The sequence below is a fragment of the Ovis canadensis genome, chromosome X (assembly GCF_042477335.2).
Source record: "Ovis canadensis isolate MfBH-ARS-UI-01 breed Bighorn chromosome X, ARS-UI_OviCan_v2, whole genome shotgun sequence".
Lineage (NCBI taxonomy): Eukaryota > Metazoa > Chordata > Mammalia > Artiodactyla > Bovidae > Ovis > Ovis canadensis.
Window position 1 is genome coordinate 83,795,164 of NC_091727.1, and position 17,968 is coordinate 83,813,131.

The window sequence follows — 17,968 nt, forward strand, 5'->3', positions numbered from 1 at the left end:
CCAATGAATGGTCCCTCATTGACAGTAACTGTGGGCAGGGCCCACTGTGGTGCTGATCAATAGCTGAGCAGGACAATGAATGGCCACTCCTAGACAGTTGGCTGCTTGTAAATGGGGCCCTCTGAGGCACCAAGCAAGGCTGAGCCACACCTGCTGCCTAGGATCAGGGTGCGTTGAAAAGAAGCAGCCCAATGGCTAACTGCATAGGGCTGTGCTCACTCTGCTCTGTTACACTGTGCATAGAATAAGAATCACTGTGAGGTGAAGGTTTGCAAAGTAGTTCTCAAGGTGGGCTGGCTTTCACATTCTTGTTGGCTTTGAAATATTAGCTATGCTATATGCGGCACATGTGATCATGTGGCAGCTGTCGGAGGGGCATATAGATGAGCACTGCTGACAGGCATGCCTGGGAATACAATGAAAAGAATGATGTACAACAGTTAAAGAAGCCTGTGAAATCAAATCCTGATTTGGAACAGAGTCCATTAAACAGAGTAAAGCACACTGGACCCAACGTATCCTTCGGTAACAGAGCAGCATGAGCACAGCCCTTAGCAGGTAGCCATTGCTGTGCCTGATGACTCCATATCCTGTTACTAAGCAACCGGTCTTGCCTAGCAGTTGGACAGTGCAACCCTGGGCCCTGCCCATAAGCAACCAACTATCAATGAGGTACCTACTGGTACTTCTCTTGCTCAGCTATTGGTCAGCTCCACAGTGGGCCCTATCTGATGATCGCTGTTAATGTGGGCCCACTGGGGAAGTGATTCACTCAAGAGTTAGGGGCGCAGTGGAAAACGGACTCTTGCCTTTGGGCACCTTCCTTTCCTTTTCTTCATTTTTGCCTAAATCGGGAATGTCTTTCTGGTAGATGGGGCAAAGTGAGTTTCCCTCCTCAACATGAGAGTTGAAGTGTCCCCAACAATATTAGTGGAGGAGGCATTTAACACTTTCTTTGCTCTGAAGTGTAATCTTATGGAGACGGTGTATAGATCTTGGGGCAACGGACTGAAGATTCACCAAGCCTTGGGGTCTCTAAAGCTCACTGGAGTAGACAGAACTTCCAACCTGTTCTCAATTACCTGCTCGCTCTTAAGTTCCTTAAGCCCCTCAAGAACCCCCGATAGGAAGAGGGTGGTCTAAAGATGAAGTGACTAGAGGACTCTGAAATGCTGAAATGGGATGAAAAGTGTTTGGCAGAGGTTCATACAGGGATGGAGGGGGCAGGAGTGTTGAAGGGGGACATCCAAGTCAAAGAATAAAGGGCACTGAAGGAAAGTCTGAGGGTCACGAGAAGAAACACCATGCCCCTGAATCACCACTCCCCAGAATCAGACACACAGAGGGGTCAAGGGTGGGAAAGTTGTTTCATGGCCTCCCTCAGCACCCACTAACCCATGTGGATGGGCACCGTGGTACCTTGTGATGTCTAAGACTCCCAAAGCCCCCATTGGCTGGGGGAGTGCCTAGCTGACCAATCAGTGTGAAGGGTGTGGCTCCTCATTGTCCTGGGAAGGTATATATAGGGAGGTCCGAGGCAGAGATTCTGGGTTAGGCCACTTCATGGTGTCATCATGGCTAAGGGAACTAGGAAGCCACGGCAGCCAAGAAGAGTTGCAGTGCGGTTTGCTTCAAGGATGAAAGGAAGAAAGAAGACCCTTTGGCAACGGAGATACAGAGGCAGCGTGAAGGTAAGATGATTCCATCGACACTCCCCAGGTTCTCCATTGACTTTGGTGCCCAAGACCTCTACACTGCCCTTGCCTGGCGCAAAAGTCCTCATCAGGCCACCTCCCTTTTCATGAAGTCTCCTTTCCAACTCAGTTGTTATACTCTTTCCTCAAAACTCATAGCCTTCTCTTGTCTTTCAAGGCACGAAATATGACCATGAGGGTCAGAAGACCTCTAAAAGGAACCTTGAGAAAGAAAATCCGATCGTACGCCACTCCGTCGAAGAAGGTGAAGAAAACAAGAGAACCAAACTGTTTTCTCCGTTCCTGTGCACGTGAGAAACTGAACCAAGCCGAAAAAGGTACCAAAATATGAGTCAGAGTCAAAGAAGGGGGCAGAATCAAAAGAGAAGATAAGCTCAGCCACCCCAGAATGAGAGACCCTGGAGAAGTACAACCTGGGCAGCCAGTAACTGAATAGAAAAGGTCAGACAGTTTAGAATTGTGTCTCCAGTGGTCTGCTTTCTTAGAAATGGTTAACCAGGAAAAGACTGACTCTCACACTAACATAGTAAACTGATGGCTGCGATTAAAATAAACATCAAAGGGTGAAAAGATGATATTTGTGTGTGTGTGAATTTTCTGATGGGAAGGGAGGGAAGGAAGAACAGAGGTGGGCACCTGAGTGGGGAGGGGTGCGAGGTCCCGAGACATTGGGGGACAGACCCTGAGGTCCCCAGTTAGCCAGAGAGGAGAGGCCTGGACTGGCTCAGGAGTCTGCACTGAAGATGGCTAACCCCGCTTATCAATGGATCTCAGCGGCAAGGAGTAGTGGTGTGGTGTTACTGCCATTGTTTGGGGTGTGGAATGACATGAGGGGCTAGATTGCCAGAACCCAGATGGGAAGAGGGTTTCACATGGGGATGGTGAATGTCATACTTCCCCTGAGAGAGGCAGGCAGAAATCACATCCTGGCCACTTACGTCATAATGGGCTTTGTTGCATCACTCACCTTTGCTGTCAGCTAAAGGTGCTCAGGAGGCACAAAATGCTGATCCAACTGAAACCCACAACCAGCACTCCCAAAGATTAAAATAATGTTTGGAGGGAACAGACCAAATATCAATTAGGCCACTGTTTTCCTAAGAAATTGGTGGGAGCAGTGTGTTCTCAAGGGCAGGGCAGTGGAGCTGGCCCAAATCCCGGTGCAGATGACAAACAGGATCACCACACACAGATAAATTTTTTGGGTGGTGGGCACCATGCAGTTTGTGGGATCTTAGTTCCCTGACCAGGGATTGAACCGGTTCCCCTTCTAGTGAAAGCATGGAGTCCTAACCCCTGGACAGCCAGAGAAGTCAGGACAGAGATTTTTGATACAGGTATCAACATAAGACTGAGTAAAAGCTGGTCTTATATTGATCATCATCCCCTCGTATTTCTAAATAACTACAGTCGTAAAATATTCTTCCCCCCAAAAATCTTTTGTAGTCCAAGCTCTGCAAGTTTTGTGGTTTAAATATAAGAGTATGGGGTATCTACTTTGAAGGCAAATTGGAAGTGGTCAAACAAGAGATGGCAAGGGTGAACGTCGACATTCTAGGGATCAGCGAACGAAAATGGACTGGAAAGTGTGGACTTACCTCAGATGACCATTATATCTACCACTGCGGGCAGGAACTCCTCAGAAGACAAGGAGTAGCCATCACAGTCAACGAAAGAGTCCGGAATGCAGTACTTGGACGCAATCTCAAAAACGACAGAATGATCTCTGTTCGTCTCCAAGGCAAACCATTCAATATCACAGTTATCCAAGTCTAGGCCCCAAGCAGGAATGCTTAAGAAACTGAAATTGAACGGTTTTATGAAGACCTACAAGACCTTTTAGAACTAACACCCCAAAAAGATGCCCTTTTCATTATAGGGGTCTGGAATGCAAAAGTAGGAAGTCAAGAAACACCTGGAGTAACAGGCAAATTTGGCCTTGGAATGCAGAACGAAGCACGGCAAAGGCTAATAGAGTTTCGCCAAGAAAATGCACTGGTCATAACAAATACACTCTTCCAACCACACAAGTAAGACTCTACACATGGACATCACCTGATGGTCAAGAGTGAAATCAGATTGATTATATCCTTTGCCACCAAAGATGGAGAAGGTCTATACAGTCAACAAAAACAAGACCAGGAGCAGACTGTGGCTCAGGTCATGAACTCCTTATTACCAAATCCAGACTCAAATTGAAGAAAATAGGGAAAACCACTAGACCATTCAGGTATGACTTAAATCAAATCCCTTATGATTATGCAGTGGAAGTGAGAAATAGATTTAAGGGCCCAGATCTGATAGATAGAGTGCCTGATGAACGATGGAATGAGGTTCGTGACATTGTACAGGAGACAGGGATCAAGACTATCCCCATGGAAAAGAAATGCAGAAAAGCACAAGGGCTGTCTGGGGAGGCCTTACAAATAGCTGTGAAAAGAAGAGAAGCAAAAAGCAAAGGAGCAAAGCAAAGATATAAGCATCTGAATGCAGAGTTGGTGATGGACAGGGAGGCCTGGCGTGCTGTGATTCATGGGGTCACAAAGAGTCGGACACGACTGAGCAACTGAAAAGAACTGATTGCAATAGGGAGAATGTTTTGAACACACGTTCTTAACATGTCTCAAAATGGAACAGAAAAAGATATTTCGTTAACATGAAAGGATAAGCAGGGTGAGCAACAGCTCTGTGTGTGTGCGTGAGTTTGTGTATCTGTGTGTGTGTGTGTGTGTGTGTGATGGGTCAAGAGGTGGGGATGGATGAACAGACAGCATGATGGAGCAGTGTGACAGGAAGTGTTTCTTTCTGTAGTGAGCTGATTCTTAGAATGAGCTGTTAAGGGAGCCAGAAAGGTCTGACGCTTTGTGCCTGCTCAAGCTTGGGGGAAAGCTGAAGTTCAGAGGAGAGAAGGTTGGCTAAAGCTTAGCCAAGCCAAATGAGTGGGTATATTATGGATGACTGTGAGCACTTGGCCAGTCTCTGCTGTTGTTTAAGAGAGGCAAAGTCAGCCCTTAGACAGTATTGTTGTTACCACAATTGCAAGTCCATGTGCTTGATGCAGAATGAGGCCCATCAAAAGGAAATGTTTGAGTTTGGGACAGGGAAAGGTTGATTACAGATTCATACAAGGATGAGGGTGGCTCTTGCCCTAAGAACCCAAAGTTACTGAACGTTTTCAGTAAGTATGTTTAAAAGCAAAGGTTAGAGAAAGTTGTGGTAAGTTGTTTCAGACTTCGTGGTGTCACACCCTTTGTGCTTAAGGTTAGGTCATGGTCAGGTAATGATGTGCCTAAATATCTCTATCAGATGAATGTCATTTTCTGTCCTGCCAAGAGAGGGCAAAGTCTCAAGGAACACCTTTCACCGTGAAATGTCCCATCCTGGTCAAAGAGAAACAGGATTCCATTGGCAGCTCCTTCAGGGCAAGGTTCCCATATTCGACCCAGCTCTCATCCTTGATGGAGCCAGGTACCCAACACAATAGGTCCTGTCTCCTCAAGCTGTCCAACTGAGGAGACCAGTTCTCACAGCCTGAGACCCAGAAAGATGGCCACCTGCTATTAAGTTGCAGAGACAGGGATGGGGGAGAGGTTCACCGCTCCGCACGGAATGGGCCAAGGCTAGTGCAGGGACTTAGTGAGGGCTCTGAATCACTAAAGGATGTAATCCCCAGTCTATTCCCTGGGACCATCCAGCTCACCCACTGGCGCAACTTTGGGTGATCTCCAGGCCCTCCACAAGAATGCCAGAATCTCTCTTCTCTCACTTTCCACCTGATGACCACCACACCACCCTTACTTAATCACTTCCCCAATGAATGGTCCCTCATTGACAGTAACTGTGGGCAGGGCCCACTGTGGTGCTGATCAATAGCTGAGCAGGACAATGAATGGCCACTCCTAGACAGTTGGCTGCTTGTAAATGTGGCCCTCTGAGGCACCAAGCAAGGCTGAGCCACACCTGCTGCCTAGGATCAGGGTGCGTTGAAAAGAAGCAGCCCAATGGCTAACTGCATAGGGCTGTGCTCACTCTGCTCTGTTACACTGTGCATAGAATAAGAATCACTGTGAGGTGAAGGTTTGCAAAGTAGTTCTCAAGGTGGGCTGGCTTTCACATTCTTGTTGGCTTTGAAATATTAGCTATGCTATATGCGGCACATGTGATCATGTGGCAGCTGTCGGAGGGGCATATAGATGAGCACTGCTGACAGGCATGCCTGGGAATACAATGAAAAGAATGATGTACAACAGTTAAAGAAGCCTGTGAAATCAAATCCTGATTTGGAACAGAGTCCATTAAACAGAGTAAAGCACACTGGACCCAACGTATCCTTCGGTAACAGAGCAGCATGAGCACAGCCCTTAGCAGGTAGCCATTGCTGTGCCTGATGACTCCATATCCTGTTACTAAGCAACCGGTCTTGCCTAGCAGTTGGACAGTGCAACCCTGGGCCCTGCCCATAAGCAACCAACTATCAATGAGGTACCTACTGGTACTTCTCTTGCTCAGCTATTGGTCAGCTCCACAGTGGGTCCTATCTGATGATCGCTGTTAATGTGGGCCCACTGGGGAAGTGATTCACTCAAGAGTTAGGGGCGCAGTGGAAAACGGACTCTTGCCTTTGGGCACCTTCCTTTCCTTTTCTTCATTTTTGCCTAAATCGGGAATGTCTTTCTGGTAGATGGGGCAAAGTGAGTTTCCCTCCTCAACATGAGAGTTGAAGTGTCCCCAACAATATTAGTGGAGGAGGCATTTAACACTTTCTTTGCTCTGAAGTGTAATCTTATGGAGACGGTGTATAGATCTTGGGGCAACGGACTGAAGATTCACCAAGCCTTGGGGTCTCTAAAGCTCACTGGAGTAGACAGAACTTCCAACCTGTTCTCAATTACCTGCTCGCTCTTAAGTTCCTTAAGCCCCTCAAGAACCCCCGATAGGAAGAGGGTGGTCTAAAGATGAAGTGACTAGAGGACTCTGAAATGCTGAAATGGGATGAAAAGTGTTTGGCAGAGGTTCATACAGGGATGGAGGGGGCAGGAGTGTTGAAGGGGGACATCCAAGTCAAAGAATAAAGGGCACTGAAGGAAAGTCTGAGGGTCACGAGAAGAAACACCATGCCCCTGAATCACCACTCCCCAGAATCAGACACACAGAGGGGTCAAGGGTGGGAAAGTTGTTTCATGGCCTCCCTCAGCACCCACTAACCCATGTGGATGGGCACCGTGGTACCTTGTGATGTCTAAGACTCCCAAAGCCCCCATTGGCTGGGGGAGTGCCTAGCTGACCAATCAGAGTGAAGGGTGTGGCTCCTCATTGTCCTGGGAAGGTATATATAGGGAGGTCCGAGGCAGAGATTCTGGGTTAGGCCACTTCATGGTGTCATCATGGCTAAGGGAACTAGGAAGCCATGGCAGCCAAGAAGAGTTGCAGTGCGGTTTGCTTCAAGGATGAAAGGAAGAAAGAAGACCCTTTGGCAACGGAGATACAGAGGCAGCGTGAAGGTAAGATGATTCCATCGACACTCCCCAGGTTCTCCATTGACTTTGGTGCCCAAGACCTCTACACTGCCCTTGCCTGGCGCAAAAGTCCTCATCAGGCCACCTCCCTTTTCATGAAGTCTCCTTTCCAACTCAGTTGTTATACTCTTTCCTCAAAACTCATAGCCTTCTCTTGTCTTTCAAGGCACGAAATATGACCATGAGGGTCAGAAGACCTCTAAAAGGAACCTTGAGAAAGAAAATCCGATCGTACGCCACTCCGTCGAAGAAGGTGAAGAAAACAAGAGAACCAAACTGTTTTCTCCGTTCCTGTGCACGTGAGAAACTGAACCAAGCCGAAAAAGGTACCAAAATATGAGTCAGAGTCAAAGAAGGGGGCAGAATCAAAAGAGAAGATAAGCTCAGCCACCCCAGAATGAGAGACCCTGGAGAAGTACAACCTGGGCAGCCAGTAACTGAATAGAAAAGGTCAGACAGTTTAGAATTGTGTCTCCAGTGGTCTGCTTTCTTAGAAATGGTTAACCAGGAAAAGACTGACTCTCACACTAACATAGTAAACTGATGGCTGCGATTAAAATAAACATCAAAGGGTGAAAAGATGATATTTGTGTGTGTGTGAATTTTCTGATGGGAAGGGAGGGAAGGAAGAAAAGAGGTGGGCACCTGAGTGGGGAGGGGTGCGAGGTCCCGAGACATTGGGGGACAGACCCTGAGGTCCCCAGTTAGCCAGAGAGGAGAGGCCTGGACTGGCTCAGGAGTCTGCACTGAAGATGGCTAACCCCGCTTATCAATGGATCTCAGCGGCAAGGAGTAGTGGTGTGGTGTTACTGCCATTGTTTGGGGTGTGGAATGACATGAGGGGCTAGATTGCCAGAACCCAGATGGGAAGAGGGTTTCACATGGGGATGGTGAATGTCATACTTCCCCTGAGAGAGGCAGGCAGAAATCACATCCTGGCCACTTACGTCATAATGGGCTTTGTTGCATCACTCACCTTTGCTGTCAGCTAAAGGTGCTCAGGAGGCACAAAATGCTGATCCAACTGAAACCCACAACCAGCACTCCCAAAGATTAAAATAATGTTTGGAGGGAACAGACCAAATATCAATTAGGCCACTGTTTTCCTAAGAAATTGGTGGGAGCAGTGTGTTCTCAAGGGCAGGGCAGTGGAGCTGGCCCAAATCCCGGTGCAGATGACAAACAGGATCACCACACACAGATAAATTTTTTGGGTGGTGGGCACCATGCAGTTTGTGGGATCTTAGTTCCCTGACCAGGGATTGAACCGGTTCCCCTTCTAGTGAAAGCATGGAGTCCTAACCCCTGGACAGCCAGAGAAGTCAGGACAGAGATTTTTGATACAGGTATCAACATAAGACTGAGTAAAAGCTGGTCTTATATTGATCATCATCCCCTCATATTTCTAAATAACTACAGTCGTAAAATATTCTTCCCCCCAAAAATCTTTTGTAGTCCAAGCTCTGCAAGTTTTGTGGTTTAAATATAAGAGTATGGGGTATCTACTTTGAAGGCAAATTGGAAGTGGTCAAACAAGAGATGGCAAGGGTGAACGTCGACATTCTAGGGATCAGCGAACGAAAATGGACTGGAAAGTGTGGACTTACCTCAGATGACCATTATATCTACCACTGCAGGCAGGAACTCCTCAGAAGACATGGAGTAGCCATCACAGTCAACGAAAGAGTCCGGAATGCAGTACTTGGACGCAATCTCAAAAACGACAGAATGATCTCTGTTCGTCTCCAAGGCAAACCATTCAATATCACAGTTATCCAAGTCTAGGCCCCAAGCAGGAATGCTTAAGAAACTGAAATTGAACGGTTTTATGAAGACCTACAAGACCTTTTAGAACTAACACCCCAAAAAGATGCCCTTTTCATTATAGGGGTCTGGAATGCAAAAGTAGGAAGTCAAGAAACACCTGGAGTAACAGGCAAATTTGGCCTTGGAATGCAGAACGAAGCACGGCAAAGGCTAATAGAGTTTCGCCAAGAAAATGCACTGGTCATAACAAATACACTCTTCCAACCACACAAGTAAGACTCTACACATGGACATCACCTGATGGTCAAGAGTGAAATCAGATTGATTATATCCTTTGCCACCAAAGATGGAGAAGGTCTATACAGTCAACAAAAACAAGACCAGGAGCAGACTGTGGCTCAGGTCATGAACTCCTTATTACCAAATCCAGACTCAAATTGAAGAAAATAGGGAAAACCACTAGACCATTCAGGTATGACTTAAATCAAATCCCTTATGATTATGCAGTGGAAGTGAGAAATAGATTTAAGGGCCCAGATCTGATAGATAGAGTGCCTGATGAACGATGGAATGAGGTTCGTGACATTGTACAGGAGACAGGGATCAAGACTATCCCCATGGAAAAGAAATGCAGAAAAGCACAAGGGCTGTCTGGGGAGGCCTTACAAATAGCTGTGAAAAGAAGAGAAGCAAAAAGCAAAGGAGCAAAGCAAAGATATAAGCATCTGAATGCAGAGTTGGTGATGGACAGGGAGGCCTGGCGTGCTGTGATTCATGGGGTCACAAAGAGTCGGACACGACTGAGCAACTGAAAAGAACTGATTGCAATAGGGAGAATGTTTTGAACACACGTTCTTAACATGTCTCAAAATGGAACAGAAAAAGATATTTCGTTAACATGAAAGGATAAGCAGGGTGAGCAACAGCTCTGTGTGTGTGCGTGAGTTTGTGTATCTGTGTGTGTGTGTGTGTGTGTGTGATGGGTCAAGAGGTGGGGATGGATGAACAGACAGCATGATGGAGCAGTGTGACAGGAAGTGTTTCTTTCTGTAGTGAGCTGATTCTTAGAATGAGCTGTTAAGGGAGCCAGAAAGGTCTGACGCTTTGTGCCTGCTCAAGCTTGGGGGAAAGCTGAAGTTCAGAGGAGAGAAGGTTGGCTAAAGCTTAGCCAAGCCAAATGAGTGGGTATATTATGGATGACTGTGAGCACTTGGCCAGTCTCTGCTGTTGTTTAAGAGAGGCAAAGTCAGCCCTTAGACAGTATTGTTGTTACCACAATTGCAAGTCCATGTGCTTGATGCAGAATGAGGCCCATCAAAAGGAAATGTTTGAGTTTGGGACAGGGAAAGGTTGATTACAGATTCATACAAGGATGAGGGTGGCTCTTGCCCTAAGAACCCAAAGTTACTGAACGTTTTCAGTAAGTATGTTTAAAAGCAAAGGTTAGAGAAAGTTGTGGTAAGTTGTTTCAGACTTCGTGGTGTCACACCCTTTGTGCTTAAGGTTAGGTCATGGTCAGGTAATGATGTGCCTAAATATCTCTATCAGATGAATGTCATTTTCTGTCCTGCCAAGAGAGGGCAAAGTCTCAAGGAACACCTTTCACCGTGAAATGTCCCATCCTGGTCAAACAGAAACAGGTTTCCATTGGCAGCTCCTTCAGGGCAAGGTTCCCATATTCGACCCAGCTCTCATCCTTGATGGAGCCAGGTACCCAACACAATAGGTCCTGTCTCCTCAAGCTGTCCAACTGAGGAGACCAGTTCTCACAGCCTGAGACCCAGAAAGATGGCCACCTGCTATTAAGTTGCAGAGACAGGGATAGGGGAGAGGTTCACCGTTCCGCACGGCCTGGGCCAAGGCTAGTGGAGGGACTTAGTGAGGGCTCTGAATCACTAAAGGATGTAGTCCCCAGTCTATCCCCTGGGACCATCCAGCTCACCCACTGGCGCAACGTTGGGTGATCTCCAGGCCCTCCACAAGAATGCCAGAATCTCTCTTCTCTCACTTTCCACCTGATGACCACCACACCACCCTTACTTAATCACTTCCCCAATGAATGGTCCCTCATTGACAGTAACTGTGGGCAGGGCCCACTGTGGTGCTGATCAATAGATGAGCAGGACAATGAATGGCCACTCCTAGACAGTTGGCTGCTTGCAAATGGGGCCCTCTGAGGCACCAAGCAAGGCTGAGCCACACCTGCTGCCTAGGATCAGGGTGCGTTGAAAAGAAGCAGCCCAATGGCTAACTGCATAGGGCTGTGCTCACTCTGCTCTGTTACACTGTGCATAGAATAAGAATCACTGTGAGGTGAAGGTTTGTGAAAGTAGTTCTCAAGGTGGGCTGGCTTTCACATTCTTGTTGGCTTTGAAATATTAGCTATGCTATATGTGGCACATGTGATCATGAGGCAGCTGTCGGAGGGGCATATAGATGAGCACTGCTGACAGGCATGCCTGGGAATACAATGAAAAGTATGATGTACAACAGTTAAAGAAGCCTGTGAAATCAAATCCTGATTTGGAACAGAGTCCATTAAACAGAGTAAAGCACACTGGACCCAACGTATCCTTCGGTAACAGAGCAGCATGAGCACAGCCCTTAGCAGGTAGCCATTGCTGTGCCTGATGACTCCATATCCTGTTACTAAGCAACCGGTCTTGCCTAGCAGTTGGACAGTGCAACCCTGGGCCCTGCCCATAAGCAACCAACTATCAATGAGGTACCTACTGGTACTTCTCTTGCTCAGCTATTGGTCAGCTCCACAGTGGGCCCTATCTGATGATCGCTGTTAATGTGGGCCCACTGGGGAAGTGATTCACTCAAGAGTTAGGGGCGCAGTGGAAAACGGACTCTTGCCTTTGGGCACCTTCCTTTCCTTTTCTTCATTTTTGCCTAAATCGGGAATGTCTTTCTGGTAGATGGGGCAAAGTGAGTTTCCCTCCTCAACATGAGAGTTGAAGTGTCCCCAACAATATTAGTGGAGGAGGCATTTAACACTTTCTTTGCTCTGAAGTGTAATCTTATGGAGACGGTGTATAGATCTTGGGGCAACGGACTGAAGATTCACCAAGCCTTGGGGTCTCTAAAGCTCACTGGAGTAGACAGAACTTCCAACCTGTTCTCAATTACCTGCTCGCTCTTAAGTTCCTTAAGCCCCTCAAGAACCCCCGATAGGAAGAGGGTGGTCTAAAGATGAAGTGACTAGAGGACTCTGAAATGCTGAAATGGGATGAAAAGTGTTTGGCAGAGGTTCATACAGGGATGGAGGGGGCAGGAGTGTTGAAGGGGGACATCCAAGTCAAAGAATAAAGGGCACTGAAGGAAAGTCTGAGGGTCACGAGAAGAAACACCATGCCCCTGAATCACCACTCCCCAGAATCAGACACACAGAGGGGTCAAGGGTGGGAAAGTTGTTTCATGGCCTCCCTCAGCACCCACTAACCCATGTGGATGGGCACCGTGGTACCTTGTGATGTCTAAGACTCCCAAAGCCCCCATTGGCTGGGGGAGTGCCTAGCTGACCAATCAGAGTGAAGGGTGTGGCTCCTCATTGTCCTGGGAAGGTATATATAGGGAGGTCCGAGGCAGAGATTCTGGGTTAGGCCACTTCATGGTGTCATCATGGCTAAGGGAACTAGGAAGCCACGGCAGCCAAGAAGAGTTGCAGTGCGGTTTGCTTCAAGGATGAAAGGAAGAAAGAAGACCCTTTGGCAACGGAGATACAGAGGCAGCGTGAAGGTAAGATGATTCCATCGACACTCCCCAGGTTCTCCATTGACTTTGGTGCCCAAGACCTCTACACTGCCCTTGCCTGGCGCAAAAGTCCTCATCAGGCCACCTCCCTTTTCATGAAGTCTCCTTTCCAACTCAGTTGTTATACTCTTTCCTCAAAACTCATAGCCTTCTCTTGTCTTTCAAGGCACGAAATATGACCATGAGGGTCAGAAGACCTCTAAAAGGAACCTTGAGAAAGAAAATCCGATCGTACGCCACTCCGTCGAAGAAGGTGAAGAAAACAAGAGAACCAAACTGTTTTCTCCGTTCCTGTGCACGTGAGAAACTGAACCAAGCCGAAAAACGTACCAAAATATGAGTCAGAGTCAAAGAAGGGGGCAGAATCAAAAGAGAAGATAAGCTCAGCCACCCCAGAATGAGAGACCCTGGAGAAGTACAACCTGGGCAGCCAGTAACTGAATAGAAAAGGTCAGACAGTTTAGAATTGTGTCTCCAGTGGTCTGCTTTCTTAGAAATGGTTAACCAGGAAAAGACTGACTCTCACACTAACATAGTAAACTGATGGCTGCGATTAAAATAAACATCAAAGGGTGAAAAGATGATATTTGTGTGTGTGTGAATTTTCTGATGGGAAGGGAGGGAAGGAAGAAAAGAGGTGGGCACCTGAGTGGGGAGGGGTGCGAGGTCCCGAGACATTGGGGGACAGACCCTGAGGTCCCCAGTTAGCCAGAGAGGAGAGGCCTGGACTGGCTCAGGAGTCTGCACTGAAGATGGCTAACCCCGCTTATCAATGGATCTCAGCGGCAAGGAGTAGTGGTGTGGTGTTACTGCCATTGTTTGGGGTGTGGAATGACATGAGGGGCTAGATTGCCAGAACCCAGATGGGAAGAGGGTTTCACATGGGGATGGTGAATGTCATACTTCCCCTGAGAGAGGCAGGCAGAAATCACATCCTGGCCACTTACGTCATAATGGGCTTTGTTGCATCACTCACCTTTGCTGTCAGCTAAAGGTGCTCAGGAGGCACAAAATGCTGATCCAACTGAAACCCACAACCAGCACTCCCAAATATTAAAATAATGTTTGGAGGGAACAGACCAAATATCAATTAGGCCACTGTTTTCCTAAGAAATTGGTGGGAGCAGTGTGTTCTCAAGGGCAGGGCAGTGGAGCTGGCCCAAATCCCGGTGCAGATGACAAACAGGATCACCACACACAGATAAATTTTTTGGGTGGTGGGCACCATGCAGTTTGTGGGATCTTAGTTCCCTGACCAGGGATTGAACCGGTTCCCCTTCTAGTGAAAGCATGGAGTCCTAACCCCTGGACAGCCAGAGAAGTCAGGACAGAGATTTTTGATACAGGTATCAACATAAGACTGAGTAAAAGCTGGTCTTATATTGATCATCATCCCCTCGTATTTCTAAATAACTACAGTCGTAAAATATTCTTCCCCCCAAAAATCTTTTGTAGTCCAAGCTCTGCAAGTTTTGTGGTTTAAATATAAGAGTATGGGGTATCTACTTTGAAGGCAAATTGGAAGTGGTCAAACAAGAGATGGCAAGGGTGAACGTCGACATTCTAGGGATCAGCGAACGAAAATGGACTGGAAAGTGTGGACTTACCTCAGATGACCATTATATCTACCACTGCGGGCAGGAACTCCTCAGAAGACATGGAGTAGCCATCACAGTCAACGAAAGAGTCCGGAATGCAGTACTTGGACGCAATCTCAAAAACGACAGAATGATCTCTGTTCGTCTCCAAGGCAAACCATTCAATATCACAGTTATCCAAGTCTAGGCCCCAAGCAGGAATGCTTAAGAAACTGAAATTGAACGGTTTTATGAAGACCTACAAGACCTTTTAGAACTAACACCCCAAAAAGATGCCCTTTTCATTATAGGGGTCTGGAATGCAAAAGTAGGAAGTCAAGAAACACCTGGAGTAACAGGCAAATTTGGCCTTGGAATGCAGAACGAAGCACGGCAAAGGCTAATAGAGTTTCGCCAAGAAAATGCACTGGTCATAACAAATACACTCTTCCAACCACACAAGTAAGACTCTACACATGGACATCACCTGATGGTCAAGAGTGAAATCAGATTGATTATATCCTTTGCCACCAAAGATGGAGAAGGTCTATACAGTCAACAAAAACAAGACCAGGAGCAGACTGTGGCTCAGGTCATGAACTCCTTATTACCAAATCCAGACTCAAATTGAAGAAAATAGGGAAAACCACTAGACCATTCAGGTATGACTTAAATCAAATCCCTTATGATTATGCAGTGGAAGTGAGAAATAGATTTAAGGGCCCAGATCTGATAGATAGAGTGCCTGATGAACGATGGAATGAGGTTCGTGACATTGTACAGGAGACAGGGATCAAGACTATCCCCATGGAAAAGAAATGCAGAAAAGCACAAGGGCTGTCTGGGGAGGCCTTACAAATAGCTGTGAAAAGAAGAGAAGCAAAAAGCAAAGGAGCAAAGCAAAGATATAAGCATCTGAATGCAGAGTTGGTGATGGACAGGGAGGCCTGGCGTGCTGTGATTCATGGGGTCACAAAGAGTCGGACACGACTGAGCAACTGAAAAGAACTGATTGCAATAGGGAGAATGTTTTGAACACACGTTCTTAACATGTCTCAAAATGGAACAGAAAAAGATATTTCGTTAACATGAAAGGATAAGCAGGGTGAGCAACAGCTCTGTGTGTGTGCGTGAGTTTGTGTATCTGTGTGTGTGTGTGTGTGTGTGTGTGATGGGTCAAGAGGTGGGGATGGATGAACAGACAGCATGATGGAGCAGTGCGACAGGAAGTGTTTCTTTCTGTAGTGAGCTGATTCTTAGAATGAGCTGTTAAGGGAGCCAGAAAGGTCTGACGCTTTGTGCCTGCTCAAGCTTGGGGGAAAGCTGAAGTTCAGAGGAGAGAAGGTTGGCTAAAGCTTAGCCAAGCCAAATGAGTGGGTATATTATGGATGACTGTGAGCACTTGGCCAGTCTCTGCTGTTGTTTAAGAGAGGCAAAGTCAGCCCTTAGACAGTATTGTTGTTACCACAATTGCAAGTCCATGTGCTTGATGCAGAATGAGGCCCATCAAAAGGAAATGTTTGAGTTTGGGACAGGGAAAGGTTGATTACAGATTCATACAAGGATGAGGGTGGCTCTTGCCCTAAGAACCCAAAGTTACTGAACGTTTTCAGTAAGTATGTTTAAAAGCAAAGGTTAGAGAAAGTTGTGGTAAGTTGTTTCAGACTTCGTGGTGTCACACCCTTTGTGCTTAAGGTTAGGTCATGGTCAGGTAATGATGTGCCTAAATATCTCTATCAGATGAATGTCATTTTCTGTCCTGCCAAGAGAGGGCAAAGTCTCAAGGAACACCTTTCACCGTGAAATGTCCCATCCTGGTCAAAGAGAAACAGGATTCCATTGGCAGCTCCTTCAGGGCAAGGTTCCCATATTCGACCCAGCTCTCATCCTTGATGGAGCCAGGTACCCAACACAATAGGTCCTGTCTCCTCAAGCTGTCCAACTGAGGAGACCAGTTCTCACAGCCTGAGACCCAGAAAGATGGCCACCTGCTATTAAGTTGCAGAGACAGGGATGGGGGAGAGGTTCACCGCTCCGCACGGCCTGGGCCAAGGCTAGTGCAGGGACTTAGTGAGGGCTCTGAATCACTAAAGGATGTAATCCCCAGTCTATTCCCTGGGACCATCCAGCTCACCCACTGGCGCAACGTTGGGTGATCTCCAGGCCCTCCACAAGAATGCCAGAATCTCTCTTCTCTCACTTTCCACCTGATGACCACCACACCACCCTTACTTAATCACTTCCCCAATGAATGGTCCCTCATTGACAGTAACTGTGGGCAGGGCCCACTGTGGTGCTGATCAATAGCTGAGCAGGACAATGAATGGCCACTCCTAGACAGTTGGCTGCTTGTAAATGGGGCCCTCTGAGGCACCAAGCAAGGCTGAGCCACACCTGCTGCCTAGGATCAGGGTGCGTTGAAAAGAAGCAGCCCAATGGCTAACTGCATAGGGCTGTGCTCACTCTGCTCTGTTACACTGTGCATAGAATAAGAATCACTGTGAGGTGAAGGTTTGCAAAGTAGTTCTCAAGGTGGGCTGGCTTTCACATTCTTGTTGGCTTTGAAATATTAGCTATGCTATATGCGGCACATGTGATCATGTGGCAGCTGTCGGAGGGGCATATAGATGAGCACTGCTGACAGGCATGCCTGGGAATACAATGAAAAGAATGATGTACAACAGTTAAAGAAGCCTGTGAAATCAAATCCTGATTTGGAACAGAGTCCATTAAACAGAGTAAAGCACACTGGACCCAACGTATCCTTCGGTAACAGAGCAGCATGAGCACAGCCCTTAGCAGGTAGCCATTGCTGTGCCTGATGACTCCATATCCTGTTACTAAGCAACCGGTCTTGCCTAGCAGTTGGACAGTGCAACCCTGGGCCCTGCCCATAAGCAACCAACTATCAATGAGGTACCTACTGGTACTTCTCTTGCTCAGCTATTGGTCAGCTCCACAGTGGGCCCTATCTGATGATCGCTGTTAATGTGGGCCCACTGGGGAAGTGATTCACTCAAGAGTTAGGGGCGCAGTGGAAAACGGACTCTTGCCTTTGGGCACCTTCCTTTCCTTTTCTTCATTTTTGCCTAAATCGGGAATGTCTTTCTGGTAGATGGGGCAAAGTGAGTTTCCCTCCTCAACATGAGAGTTGAAGTGTCCCCAACAATATTAGTGGAGGAGGCATTTAACACTTTCTTTGCTCTGAAGTGTAATCTTATGGAGACGGTGTATAGATCTTGGGGCAACGGACTGAAGATTCACCAAGCCTTGGGGTCTCTAAAGCTCACTGGAGTAGACAGAACTTCCAACCTGTTCTCAATTACCTGCTCGCTCTTAAGTTCCTTAAGCCCCTCAAGAACCCCCGATAGGAAGAGGGTGGTCTAAAGATGAAGTGACTAGAGGACTCTGAAATGCTGAAATGGGATGAAAAGTGTTTGGCAGAGGTTCATACAGGGATGGAGGGGGCAGGAGTGTTGAAGGGGGACATCCAAGTCAAAGAATAAAGGGCACTGAAGGAAAGTCTGAGGGTCACGAGAAGAAACACCATGCCCCTGAATCACCACTCCCCAGAATCAGACACACAGAGGGGTCAAGGGTGGGAAAGTTGTTTCATGGCCTCCCTCAGCACCCA

General features: G+C 47.3%; 1 protein-coding gene across 1 annotated transcript in view; it reads left to right on the forward strand.

The window, feature by feature from the left end:
- Positions 1-7,122: 7,122 nt before the first annotated feature.
- LOC138930788 (M protein, serotype 5-like) overlaps positions 7,123-17,968 on the forward strand; it is a 105,707-nt gene continuing 94,861 nt past the window's right edge. The window contains exons 1-3 of the mRNA XM_070291212.1: positions 7,123-7,216; positions 7,398-7,484; positions 12,924-13,010. Coding sequence (XP_070147313.1) covers positions 7,123-7,216; positions 7,398-7,484; positions 12,924-13,010 — 268 coding nt within the window. The remainder of the gene's footprint in view (positions 7,217-7,397; positions 7,485-12,923; positions 13,011-17,968) is intronic.